Consider the following 14,437-nt stretch of genomic DNA (forward strand, 5'->3'; position numbering starts at 1 on the left):
TATTCATTTTATTTTTATATTTAACATATTCCACTTTTTTTAAGTGACTTCAGTCCTCAGTTGATCATCTTATCTATTGCTCTATTAGTCATTTGTTAGTAGGGCTTGAGCTTGTTTGTTCGTTGAATCATTGTTTGTTGATTTGCTGTTTGTATTTGATCATTCCCATTTCCATTTCGCTTTCAAATTTTTATTTTTTTTATCAAAAATTTTATTTATTTATAACCATCATTTTTTTCTAGATCGCAAGTCACAATTCCGATTTTGAGCTTGACTTTGAACTCGTGAATTTTGAACTTAAAATTGTGTTTTTAAACTTGAACTTGTAATTTTTGAACTTGAACTTGATCTTCACTTCTTCCCACTTTAAAAACCTGTGTAATATTTTTATTTGTTATTATGTTTGTTGTTTAGCCTCAGTCATATTTTTTTCATTGGTTTGTTCGAATCACTTGTTATCATGATCGTCTGATCATTCGCTTGATCGTCATCATCACATTAGCTTGTTCCAATCGTTATTTATTATCATTTATATTTAATTATCATGTTTATAGTGAATATTATGATCAATTTATATCGAATAAAATTATTTTGGAATAATTGAAATGATAGTGGGTTAAATAATTTATTGGAATCATTCATAGAATAAGAATATTAATCATTGGGTTTGGGATATAGAATCATATAATATTTTGAATTGTAGCGTTTTATATAATAATTTTTTAATTATTATTAAATTTCAATTATTTTTATTTTAAATTTAAATTTTACTCCCTTATTTTTCAATTCAAACAATTCATTCATATCAAAATTTATCTTTAAATTGTTCTTTATAGAAAAAAATTTCTTTCGCCTTCCATTTTTAACATATGATCTCCATATCACATTCCTAAAAATATTTTTAATATCAATATATTTAACTCTTACCTTGTCTCTTTTTATTAATTATAAAAGTTTTTATTTTATTATTTTCTTTAATGTTTATATCATTATTTTCTTTAATCACAATTTTTTCTTTAATTTTATCATATAATTTATCTCTTTTAATTTATAAGAATCTATTTCGTTTTTATCATTTGTTATTAATTTACATAATTCAATTTTATTCAAATTTTTATTATTATGAGATTTATAATTATAATGATCATTTCTTTTATTGTTACGTGTCGCTTTATCATATTTGTTATGTAATTTTCTATTTTCATAATAATTTTTATTAATAAATTTATTATATTGATTTCTGTTATAATAATTGTCTGTGTCACGATAATAATTATTACTATGATTATTTTTATAATTTTGAGGTTGAAAATTTTTATTAGGATAATTTTCTTTAATCTCCATTACCGATTTATAATTACATAAACATTTTAATATATACATTGCTTCCTCTTAAGTTGAACTTTCATATCTTGATACCATTGCTTCCATAGCCAAAAATAAATTATCTGGTAAATTAAATTTTAAGCTTAAAGTAATTTTACTATCATAATATATGAAATAATTCTAATTTATCTACCGATTTTGTTTTATGATGCTCCCATATTGGTTTATTCATATTTTATAGATTTCATTATTAAAATTTTATTTATGTTTCACTTTTTCATTTTAATCATACCTTACGTGTTTTAGAATTAAATAAACATAACATTCCAGAATCCTCTTTCATCTAGTTTGACCATGTTCCATTAGCTAAAATCATATCTAAAATTCGTCTCTGAAAAAATATCTAAAAAAATCTCTGAAGTAGCTTTGCTGCCACCATGATAACACAAGGAAGGCAGTAAAAAAACAATAAATTAAATTACTTTTTTTATTTATCTAAATTATATATATCTCTCTTTACAATTTTCATTATATATATATTTTTATTTTTTATAATTATTTACATATATACAAAAGAAGAATTTTATATTTAAGAAGATTTATTTTATAGTATTTAAAGTTTTTACATATAGAAAAAGATAAGTAAGAAAGTAAATTTTTTAAGGTTATAAAATTTTAAAGGTTACATTATTCATTTATTTTTATATTTAACATTATCCATTCTGATCAAATTATATAAAATTATTTTAAAATATCCATCATATATGTATATTCGAAATAATTTATAAAAATTTAAAATAATTTATAACCTCTTTTTTTGCCAAACATTTTTATATATTTAAATTTATATTCATTTAACTTTTTTTTATTATGCACCTGTTTTGTCAATTCAATCAAAATATTGAAAATAATATATGACTAATTTAAAAAAAATTTAATTAATTTTTATTGAATCGTTTTCTAACAGTTGACAAGAACTTGCTCCTTTTTAAACTACCAATTGAGAAAAGAGATATAGTTATAATTCCAACAAACCTCTCGGCATAGTGATGAAGAAGATTTTGATGATAATGAGTGAATAAATGTTGAAGTTTTACTTTCACATACTGGTGAATTAGATATTAATAATTCAATTAATGACGCCATTCTAGGACCATCTTCTACAAGATGAAATTCTGTAATTTATCCCAATTTAAAATGTAGACAAATAGATTGTATTATACAAGCCCTTTCAATGAGGAAGATAAAGATATAATAAAACTTGTAAACGATTTCTTGTTAAAAGTCTACCAGATATATTTTCTTTAATTTCCGAAAGACTTATATTCCCTAATTGTAGAACTAATATATGTATAACCATCCCAGATATTAAGTGATTTATGGAATTCTATTATACTGGATATCCTTTAATCATACAATAAAGGATGTTTCGGTCTAATGATCATGATATTAATATTCTAATAATCCTGAATACAATTTACCAATTACAATTTCGAAATTTGAAATATAGAATTCATTTACAAAGTGAGAACCATACTGATTCATCTGAACATTATTTATCCACTATTATAGATATAAGCAGATATTGCCATACGCACTCAAGATATATGGCCAAACATGTCAAATCGCACTTCGTTAAACGAAGTTCCTTTAATAAAGATTTCTGTTGTTTTTTTATCTTTACAAATTGAACGTTTTAACAGCTTTTAACGTAAATAATGCATTTTAAACATGTTCGTTTAAATTAAACACCAAATAATTTTTTTTTCTTTTATATTTAGACATTTTATATTAAAAAAATAAAAATTAATGTTTCAGTTTAAATATAGTTAAGTTCACGTTTTTTTAATTTGAGTTTAAACCGCTGAAAAGTTCAATTTGTGCTCATTATTATGGTATTATACATAATTTTTATCTTTTTTAATAGTTTTGTTAAAAAGCCCGATTTAAGTCGATTTTAATGATTATAAATTTTTTTTATATAAGCTTGAAGAATTTACTCATAGCTAGCTGGCAGAAAGGTTGGACATCTATTTGCCAAATCTCGAAGTTTTTTAGCTAAAATCTTATCGGACTGTTTTGAAAAATCTACACAAATCGGGTTTTTAACAACACTATTTTTTAACTTCGTAATGATTAAGTGCACAGAAATGCACAAGGCTAAATTTGCTATTTAAGATTATTTTTTTGGCTGATATTTTTAGAATATCATATTTAAGCATATATCAATATAATTTGAAAAAATTGAGAATTTTTATCTACCAGAAAAATCTTGACAATTAATGAGTTAATAAAATAGTAAGAAATTAGTTAAAATGCTGTTTTGTAATTTATACATTCCTTAATGATTTACAGAACACGAAACATATAGTATAATATCAATTATATAATAAAGTTTATATATACCTGCAAAGTAACATGATAATGTGCATAAAAGTAAAAATGTATTTATTTATATTTAACTTAATTATCACCCTCTTTTCCATTTCACACTTCGTTTATATACATTTTTATAAGTCCAAATTAGAATACAAACGAAAAACAAAAAAGTAAAAATATTATAAAATATAAAAAGTAAGGTTATGCCGAAAGTTATAAAAATAAGGTTATGCAATAAAGTTATAAAATCAAATTACAAAAAATAATAAAAATTAGATTACAAAAAGTTCAAAAACAAAAAGTAAAATAAAGAATTAGATTATAACGCAACAATACCCACCATAAAAATGTTATACAGAACAAACTCATTATAATTGTTTGGCAAGATATATTTTTAAAAAGTAATACTATTTTAGGCTTTTTTTTCATACAGACATAAAATTTCAATATGATTCATAGTTTATTTATAATTAATAAGCATGGGTAATTATATTAATCAGAATAGCTTTAATAATTTATATATTTTCAAATATAGTGATATATTTATGGAAAAGCATTGGAAGAGCGTTATCAATCGTTCTATATGTGATTATTTATTTGAGGAACAAAAGAAAGTTTTCTTAATTTAATAATCAGTATAAAATTCAATGAATTAGATTTCAAACTTTGATACTATACCTCCTGTTATTCCAACTCCGCGACATATACTTATAAATATACATAGATGTAAATTATATTTTGTAGCTGTCTTATCTACTGAATGTAAATATACTATTTAATTTATCTTACTTATCATTTAGGCCCTCCTCTATTTATTATTGAGTTTCTGCATAAAATAGTTGATACAATTATAGATTATTTTCAGGATTGTAATGAAACTATTATTAAAGAAAATTATATTGTGGTGTATGAGGTAATATAAATATTTTTTTATAATAAATTATTTGTGCAGTTTTTAATAAGATAGTAATTTATAAAAAATTATCTTGATAGACAAGCAAGCTGGGATTAAAATAGGCTATTGGATAGGGTTTTGATAACATTGGTGATTAGTAAATACCCACAATTCAGCTGATTATAATGAACCTATAAAGTTTTTGAAAATCAGTCTGAATGCCTAAAGTTTTTAATTTATTTTAAGGTAGAGATCAAAACATCAAAATATTTAATTCAAAAAATAAATACTATCAAAAAAAAATTAAATAAACCCTTAAAAATGAGACCAATACCAATTTGTAATATTTTCAAATTATGATTACGTTCCTATGAATTTTTAAATTATGCTGAAATAAAAATAGCATATGCTTCTCCTTTGTGGAATGATTTTATTAAAAGATTTAAACTGTCCATTAATCAATTAAATGAAATATATCTATTAATTTTTATTTTAATTATCAGTGATGAAGCATTCATAGAAATCAAGGATTGCTTCCCTTGTAATTTTTCTTAAAAAATTATTAAACATAAATTATTATTACTTAATATATATATATTACATTAAAAAAATTAATACTAATACCATTTTTATTATGTTAATCACTACTTTAAGAATATTATATTTACTACTAAAAAATAGTGGGAACCAAATATAACATGTTAATTTTTTTTATAAATAAAAAGAAAATATTGTATTTTTAAAAAAAACACTCATTTTTTTTTTTATTTTTTTAATATTGATTTAAATTTTAAAATATCAAATTGAAAATTTATTAAAAATAACCTTTAGCTCTAGAAATTTTGATAAAAATAAATTGAATATCGAAGGAAGATGACCAACGTCAATTTATCAAAATTAGTAAAAATAAATCAAATTCATAATTTTTTTTATCAATAAATATGGAAAATATGAGTAGGTCCAAGATAACGAAATCCAATTTTATCAAAAATTTATTGATAGTTTTTAAAAAAGGATATTAATTAAATATATAACTTTTTAATCAATACTAGCTGGGCAATCTTAATCAACTATATTTTTTTTACCACTTAATTTTTTTAAAAATACTGCACAAAATTTTTATAAATGTTTAATTTACTGCACAAAAAAAAATATAGCTTTTATTATGATTCCATAGGTTTTAGATGAAATGCTTGACAATGGTTTTCCATTGATCACTGAATCCAATATATTAAAAGAATTAATAAAGCCTCCTAATATATTGAGAACGATTGCAAATACAGTAACAGGAAAATCTAAGTAGAATATTTAATTTATGTTACAAAAAATAATATAAATAATAGTTTAAGTTCCGATCTTCCCAAAGGGCAACTCTCGAATGTCCCCTGGAGAAGAACAGGAATTAAATATTCAAATAACGAAGCGTACTTTGATGTTATTGAAGAAATTGATGCGATTATAGATAAATTTGGTTCCGTTATATTTTCAGAAGTTCAAGGCAATGTAATATTATCGTATATAATTTTCTTTTCTTTCAAATTGTTAAAGATTGCAAGTATTAAGATATATATATATATGTTAGCGTCAATGTGTTTTTTTTCAACTTTAATTCATTTTTTAAGCGCGTTTTTTTTAATTTAAAAATCTGATTTTACCGGAAATACATTCCATCCTGTTTGGAATACCTCTCTTATGAATTATAGACAATTTTGCTGTTAACCCTTGAGTCACATCTATAATTTATACAAAAAGTTTATGGAAAATCTAATATAATTTTATTAAGTTCTAAAGTTCATGGTAAAAATTGTCTGGGAATTATAGGGTAGGTATTCCAAACATGATAGATTACATTTCGGGTAAAATCAGATTTTTAAATTTAAAAATACGCGCTCAAAAAATGATTTAAAGTTGAAAAAATAACAATGGCGCTAACATATATATAAATGTGATTAAAGATGTTATCTCAACCATAAAGGTTAAAAAAAACTGTGAGGAAGAACTTTTAAAAACCAATAATTTTATTCACCAAAATTATTTATTAAAATCTGTATTCTCAAAAATATGAGTTGCAGGATATTAGTAATTTAACTCTTACTTCTTTCGAAAAATTTACCCTCCTCTTAAAATAAAATCCTAGACATGCCAGTTTAGTTTGACGATATACGAATTTACCATCTTAAATTTTAAGATCCTTCAAACTTTCTAGATATGGATGAAAATTGTTTTTTTTCTCCTGCAATATTGTATTAACAATTTATTTAATGGTTAGGAATAATATATCTTCATCATAATTGCAAGCAAATGAAAATTTTTAGTTTTTAAATTGATATAAGTGTAAACACATGTATTTTTATTCATAATCTCATATTAATTTCTCTCTTTTACTATAAAGATGAAAGAAAGAAAAAATATAGAATCTAATAGGGCTTCGAAATTTCAATCTTAAATTGATATAAAATGTATTCCAGAATATAATGCTTACATTATGAATTTCGGATAACCTTTTTATGGTGAACTTTCGAATTTCTCTTAATTTATAATTTTTTTATATTCATTTATAATGTAACTTTAAATAAATGGTATGATTATAATTCAACAATGTGGGCACTATAGATTGCCTTCAATAAATAAATAATTGAGAAATTTTAAATCCCTATAATTTGGTATTTAATAGCATAGCTAGCAACAAAAGTAATTATTTTATGCATAACAATTTTATCAAAACCTCATCAGATCGACTGTGCCATAAAACTGAGCGGCATGCCTGAACTCACCATGAATTTCACGAATCCCAGAATCCTAGATGATTCTAGCTTCCATCTCTGTGTGAGACTCAAACACTGGGAAACTGAGAAAAAACTCAATTTTATTCCCCCTGACGGTAATTTTAGGCTCATGTCATACAAGGTTTGCTCATGTTCATTATGTTATATGTGTATGTATATAAGTAGATAAATGATACTAGGCTTATCTAAAATTTTCTTAAGGAGGGGTTTTACCATGAAAGGGTTTTGGCTCGTTTTTCATTCATTTTTTTGAAGAGGGTGATTGGAGAGTATGAAGGATATGATTTATTTTATAGCACCCCATGAATTTTGATTGATTAGTAAAAAAAACCTACAACACATTAATAAGAAAATAGTCCAAATATTATTATTTGAAATAAAAATTAATGATTTAAAAAATAATAATGAGTTATTAAATAGGTTAAATTAAAAAAATTATTCAATTAAAACGTATCGTTTCAAAGTTAAGGAAAACATATTAATATTATTACACAATCGTTTGTATTTTTATTGGCATAAAATCCCAACTAAAATAGACTATTGATATGTCGATATACGCTAAAAAAACTTAGAAGCCACTAGGATACCGGTCTAGATTTGTTAAAACGTTAAACAATTATTTAGTTTGAATCAAATCGATAAAGCTGAATGTTGAGTAGTCGATTAGGTTTTTTATAATAATGCAAACTAAACCGATTCATACTGAAACAACTCTAATAAGTGGCCTTAATAGAATTGAAAAATATCCTTCAAGAAACTGATAATATAAACTTTAGAAATCCATTTATGTTGATTACTTTATAAATTATTAGTATAATAATAATAAAAATTTTTATCCATCAAACAATACCCATATTATAAGGTAAACTCCAACCTGGCCACAAATAATATGATCCCATTGCACGTGCAGCATTCTATTACTTACTCTAATCCCTCAAATTCATCCGAAATTTCCGCTTCCAAATCAAGCGGAGGAGGTGGTAATAATTTGTACAACTATAGCAGTTCAAATGTTAATGCTAATCACAATAATGCGACAAGTAATTTTAGCAGGAGCTCAACGGGTAAATTGGATATTGTAGTGGCGCCTAGGAATACTGCCGGGAAAAATGTAAATATATTTTAAAAAATTAGTTTCTTTTATCTTACTTTTCAATAGTAAGAAAGAAAGAAATTCAATAGTAATATCAATAATTTTTAGTGTTGCTGATAAATATCCAAGTTTTTTAAACTTCGACTAATCGATCCGCCATTATTTTTATTATTTTTACCGCACAACGAAATTTAAAAAAAAATAATGTTAACTACTTTCTTTGAGTAAAGTTGAAAGTTAATCCCGCTATTATTATTAATATGGTTTCGCGTAATTTTGAATTTGTGGTATCCAGAAAAAAGTTATTAAAATGTATCTACTTTTATTCTCAATTAAACAGTATTTCAATATTTATCACTTAAATATTTCTCAATTTCAATTTCTCGATTTTTGGTTAATCTTTATTTCAATTCAAAATAAGTATTCAAATATGTATCAAATCTCGAACAAAATATATATTATTTTTTTTAAATTTTCTTATTTTTCCCTAATAAGTGTTCGTATCCTGGTTGGTCACAGCACCATTAAAATGTATTCTCAATTAAACAGTATTTCAATATTTATCAAATAAATATTTCTCAATTTCAATTTATTCTCGATTTTTGGTTAATCTTTATTTCAATTCAAAATAAGTATTTTTCAAATATGTATCAAATCTCGAACAAAATATATATTTTTTTTATAATCATAAAAAAATAACAATCAATCTATCTTTTTTTAAATCTTTTTCAAAATTATATTTCAAATCCAATCCGCTATTCAATAAATATTACTAATAATGATAATAAACAATCAATATATATATATTATTTTTCTAAATATCAACTATCAATTGATTGACATATATTAATAATGTTAAAAATACTATTTAAATATATTATTATTTGAAAATATATATCATGTCCGCCCTAAAAAAATATATATATTGATTGTTTATTATCATTATTACTAATATTTATTGAATCGCGGACCTCATAAAAAACTGCAATATTCTCATTCACGTTCTACAAAATCAAGAGGGAGATAAACATCTTAGTGAAATAGATGAGACTCCAGGAACAAGTTATTTTTGTGGGAAAAATAATATGATAAAGCCGGGGGTTGCTTATCATAACTATAACAAGATCAATGAGATAGAATCACGACATAAACAGTATGGAAATAGACAGTGGCCGCCTACTAAATATGACGGGACGTTAAAAAAAACAAAGAAATGAAAAACCCTCCAAAAAAAACGCGGAAGCAATATTTTACATTTATAAGTCTTCTTCTTTATCCTTTAACATCTCTTCCTCTTCAGTTTCCATAGAATTATATTTCTTTTGAAAATCAGTACTGTTTGTCACTTTAACTATAGTTGACCCCAACTTTGTCGAATTCTCGTTTGTAGCTTGCATTTTCCCGTAATATTTGAATTTGTTTCCCATCGATGTATTTATTACTCCTAATGTCCTATCTTGAATTCCATTGGTTTTTTTAAACGTCCCATCATATTTAGTAGGCGGCCACTGCCTATTTCCATACTGTTTATGTCGTGATTCTATCTCATTTATCTTGTTATAGTTATGATAAGCAACCCCCGGCTTTATCATATTATTTTTCCCACAAAAATAACTTGTTCCTGGAGTCTCATCTATTTCACTAAGATGTTCATCTCTCTCTTGATTTTGTAGAACGTGAATGGGAATATTGCAGTTTTTTATGAGGTGTCCGTAGGATTGACACCTGAAACATCGCTGGAATTCCTCAAATTTCTGTTTTTTGATTCCCATTTTTCTTTTTTTAACTATCTTCACATAGATAATTTGTTCACTTGTTTCGATTTTATAACTCATCTTATTATATATATATTTTTTTAAAATTAATACACGAATTTAAAAAAAAAAAATTTTATTTAAATTTTAAAATTATCGAAAATAAAAATATAATTAATAATTTAAAAATTTTTTTACAATTATTAATTATCACTCTTAACTAATTTTTCTCTTTTTACACATAATTATTTACATATTACCCCTAAGTAATTTATATACAAAAATAATTTCTCCATTTTCTATAACATACATTATTTACATATTTCCCTTATGCAAATTATATAAAGAAAGAAACTTTCCATGAAAACACCACTCATGTTTTTATTTTAAAAATTTTTTTGTTCTTCACTTTTCTTTCCCTAAAATCGCATTAAATATATGCAATTTATTTAAAGAAAAAAAACTTTCCACTAAAATACACTTGTATTTTTGACATATTTTAATTTTCACTTTTCTTTCCCTAAAACTGTATTAAATATATATATTTATCACTTGTGTTTTTACAATATTTCGATTTTATAGTGATATAGAGAAGATTATCACTAATTTGATTTTATGATGTTATAGTGATATAGAGAAGATTATCAATAATTTGATTTTATGAGGGAATATTTTTTTAAATGTTATTTTAAAAGAAAAGAAGATAAATTGGAATTAAGAAATATTTAAGTGATAAATATTGAAATACTGTTTAATTGAGAATAAAAGTAGATACATTTTAATAATATATTTAAATAGTATTTTTAACATTAAAATTATATTTCAAATCCAATCCGCGATTCAATAAATATTACTAATAATGATAATAAACAATCAATATATATATATTATTTTTCTAAATATCAACTATCAATTGATTGACATATATTAATAATGTTAAAAATACTATTTAAATATATTATTATTTGAAAATATATATCAGTTATAATAATTGGTTCCCGTTCTAAATCGCGAAGAAACGGCAAAAAATTGGAAATCTCGCTTATAACTCCTAGTTAAATTGATATTTATAGTTGCTAAAGATGATATTTCATCCATTTTAGAATTTTTTTTAAAAACTCAGTTTAAATACATGTGCTTACTTCCCTGGCATCTTTTAATAGCAATTTCAAGTTTACTTTAAAAATGTTCGGGTTTTACCTTTCTTTTATAATTAGTTAATTATAATAAGTGAATAATTTGAAAATTATTTTAACTTTTTTTTTATAAATTAAGTATTTTCATCCGATAATATAAATACTTTATGAAATGGAAATAGGAAACGTAAGAAGTAAATGAATTAAATATATTTTATTTATATATAAATATTAATCGCGATTTTCGGCGCAGACCGTGTTTTATATTCAGCTGCATGGATATTTAAAAAAAATAGGGCCCAGTATTTTTTTAATTTAGTAAGCCAAAATTCGATTGGGACTTTTTTTATTTAATTATATTGTTATTATTTGAGTAAATATTTTATTGCTAATTTATAATATAGCTTTTTAAACATTTTTTTGTTTCTCTTTTAACTTTTTTTAAAAAAATTTTTTTTTACTATGATTTAAGATTGAAAATTGCACCATCGATATGCTGATGCCCAAAGCCGTTTCCAATATGTGTCTAACACCTTCGCAAGGCACCTATTCTTTCGATACCGTCACGAAAGTACTGGAATGGGATATCGGTAGAATTGAACTATATAAAAGCGCTCCGCAACTCAAGGGCACCGTAAATTTAAAAAAATTTAAATAGATTATTGTAGAAAAAATATTTTTATATTTTAAAAAAAGTTGAAAAAAATAAAATAAATTTAAAAAAAAGGGATAATAAAATGACTTAAACTTATAAATACAGCGTTTTATAGATGAAACAGTTCGCTTAAACAGGGTTGTGAACCCGGATTGCTTTTTAGGAATTTTAGACTATTTAAGCGGAAATGTTGATAACAAGAACTTAATCGAAACCGATTTTTAAAAAAATGTCCGAACCCGCTGTTCCGTATTGTCAGGGTTGGGTGGAGTCTATGGTATAAATGCCCAACCAAACAATTTCATCTGGTCCGCTTGAATACCTGCCCATTTACAGCCGTATTTTTTAGTTAGCCAGTCATAAGTCAATGTTATATTTTTTTAAGACATATTATTTCGTTTAGAATATAAACTGAAATGCAAAGAATTTTTTATTTTCTTAATTGCTTAGAATTTAAAAAAAATTTTAAGGGTCAAATCTTTTACTGAATTTCACCCATATTTCTTATTTTCTGAAATGATTCATTTTTAAATCTGAATGTTTCGATTTTATACCTGAACAATTAGTTAAAAAAATATTTGGGCAATATTTATTTGGGCATTCGATCATTGTTTAATAGTTTGAATAGTTAAATACGCACGTAAGTCTACTTTCATTAAAAAAAAATTATTTTGGTATTATTATTATTATTTTATTCAAACAATTAATTATTCTTCCCAGATCTCATTGCAATCGGGCTCTCCACCTCCAGAATTTAACCCAACCATAAACTTGCATTTCGATATCCCGCAGTTGGCTATATCAGGGCTTCGAGTTTGTCGTTTGGACATGAGTCAGGCCGAAAAATACAAACCATTTAAGGGAGTCAAATATCTCACAAAGGCAGGAAAATTTCAAATTCGAACTTGAATATATAATAATTTTCTATTTATATAGATTAATTTATTCTAATAATATTACTTTATGTATATACTGGGTTATAAGAAAATTAATGAGTATTTTTAGGAAATATGAATTTTTTTATCATGTTACAATATATTATTTATGATATCCTATATTACATTTGCATTTTTTACATTTGACTCCAATATATTTGGATATACTCTTAGCAAATTTAATTACAGAACCATCTTGGAATGTTAATAACACTTAAAAACATTTTATCAAACAAAAATATGTAAAGAAGGGGTTGGTAACACTATAGTTGGGTAATAGCTGATTTTTTTTTGGCTGGGGCTAAGCCTTAGCAGATTTTTTTGTCTAAGGCTAGGCCTGAGTCAATTTAATTCTGATCGGCTAACGTCCATCAGCGTTTCGTAAGATATGCCTAGCCTTAATTACTATTTATTTATTTATATTATTTCTATATATTTTATTTTTATACTTATTGCTAAATAATGTTTTATTATTATTAAAATTAACATATTATATGATTTAATATTTTTTATTTATATTAAATTAAATATTATTATGTTATGTAAATTGATTTATTTATTTGATATTTTTTTAATAAAAAGATGTCATGTGTTTTTGTTAATGAATTTTTCGTCCAAAAGTTTAAGCAAAAAAAATATTTGAAGTTAAAAAGTTTTTGAAGATATATTTTAATTTGATCAGAATTTTAAATCTTCTTTGTAAGGAAATCCTTTCTGAGAAATTCTTTTGTGATTTTTATAAAACAATCTTTTAGGTGAAATCTTTTACATTTTTTGATCATTTTTGTAAAATTATCTCTTTTTTTATGTATATTAAAGGTGGTTTTAATTTTTTTAAATATATATATTTATATATTAAACTTTTTTATGTTATTTTTTAAGGATAATACTTTACAATGACAATTGTCATATTCTTTATTTTTTAACATTTTTGAAATATTTTGGCGCAAATTGTTACAATCATATATTGTAATTATGTTAATATATAAATTCAATGAAGATGTTTTTTTTGTAAAGGAGGTTGTAATAATAGGTATTTTTAAACATATTTAAATTTTTTTAAAGCTATCGATTTCAAACATATATTGTAAAGATGTTAAATTATAAATACAATTTAGATGTTCTTTGGAAAAATGACATGTCATAATCGATATTTTTAGACATATATTAATTTTTTGACAACAAAAAATATAGAAAATTTTATCCTAAAGATTGTTTCATAAAAATCACAAAAGTCAAAGGATATCCTTACAAATAAGATTAAAATTATGATCAAATCAAAATATTTGCTCAAAAATCTATTATTTTTATTTTTTCTTAAATCTTTGAGCGAAAAGATCATTCGTCGGTCTAGAATTGGAGTGCTCCACTCGACATTTTCAAAATTTTTGAGTTAGAAGTGGATAATAACTTATTTATTCTCAATAAATATAATAATAAAAACTAGATTAAAAATGTTGATTTTCTCATTTTAAACA

The 14,437-nt window shown here is 23.6% G+C and overlaps 1 protein-coding gene across 1 annotated transcript; it reads left to right on the forward strand.

The window, feature by feature from the left end:
• The first annotated feature begins 4,114 nt into the window (after positions 1-4,114).
• LOC135929149 (AP-3 complex subunit mu-2-like) lies at positions 4,115-13,041 on the forward strand. The gene is made up of 10 exons (XM_065465666.1): positions 4,115-4,188; positions 4,241-4,319; positions 4,362-4,467; positions 4,506-4,618; positions 5,778-5,899; positions 5,944-6,103; positions 7,334-7,507; positions 8,249-8,497; positions 11,842-12,003; positions 12,745-13,041. The coding sequence occupies exons 1-10, from the start codon at positions 4,154-4,156 to the stop codon at positions 12,931-12,933; spliced, it is 1,389 nt and encodes a 462-aa protein (XP_065321738.1). The 5' UTR covers positions 4,115-4,153; the 3' UTR covers positions 12,934-13,041.
• The last annotated feature ends 1,396 nt before the right edge of the window (positions 13,042-14,437 follow it).

Source organism: Gordionus sp. m RMFG-2023, chromosome 4, assembly GCF_954871325.1.
Source record: "Gordionus sp. m RMFG-2023 chromosome 4, tfGorSpeb1-WG-v2, whole genome shotgun sequence".
NCBI lineage: Eukaryota > Metazoa > Nematomorpha > Gordioida > Chordodea > Parachordodidae > Gordionus > Gordionus sp. m RMFG-2023.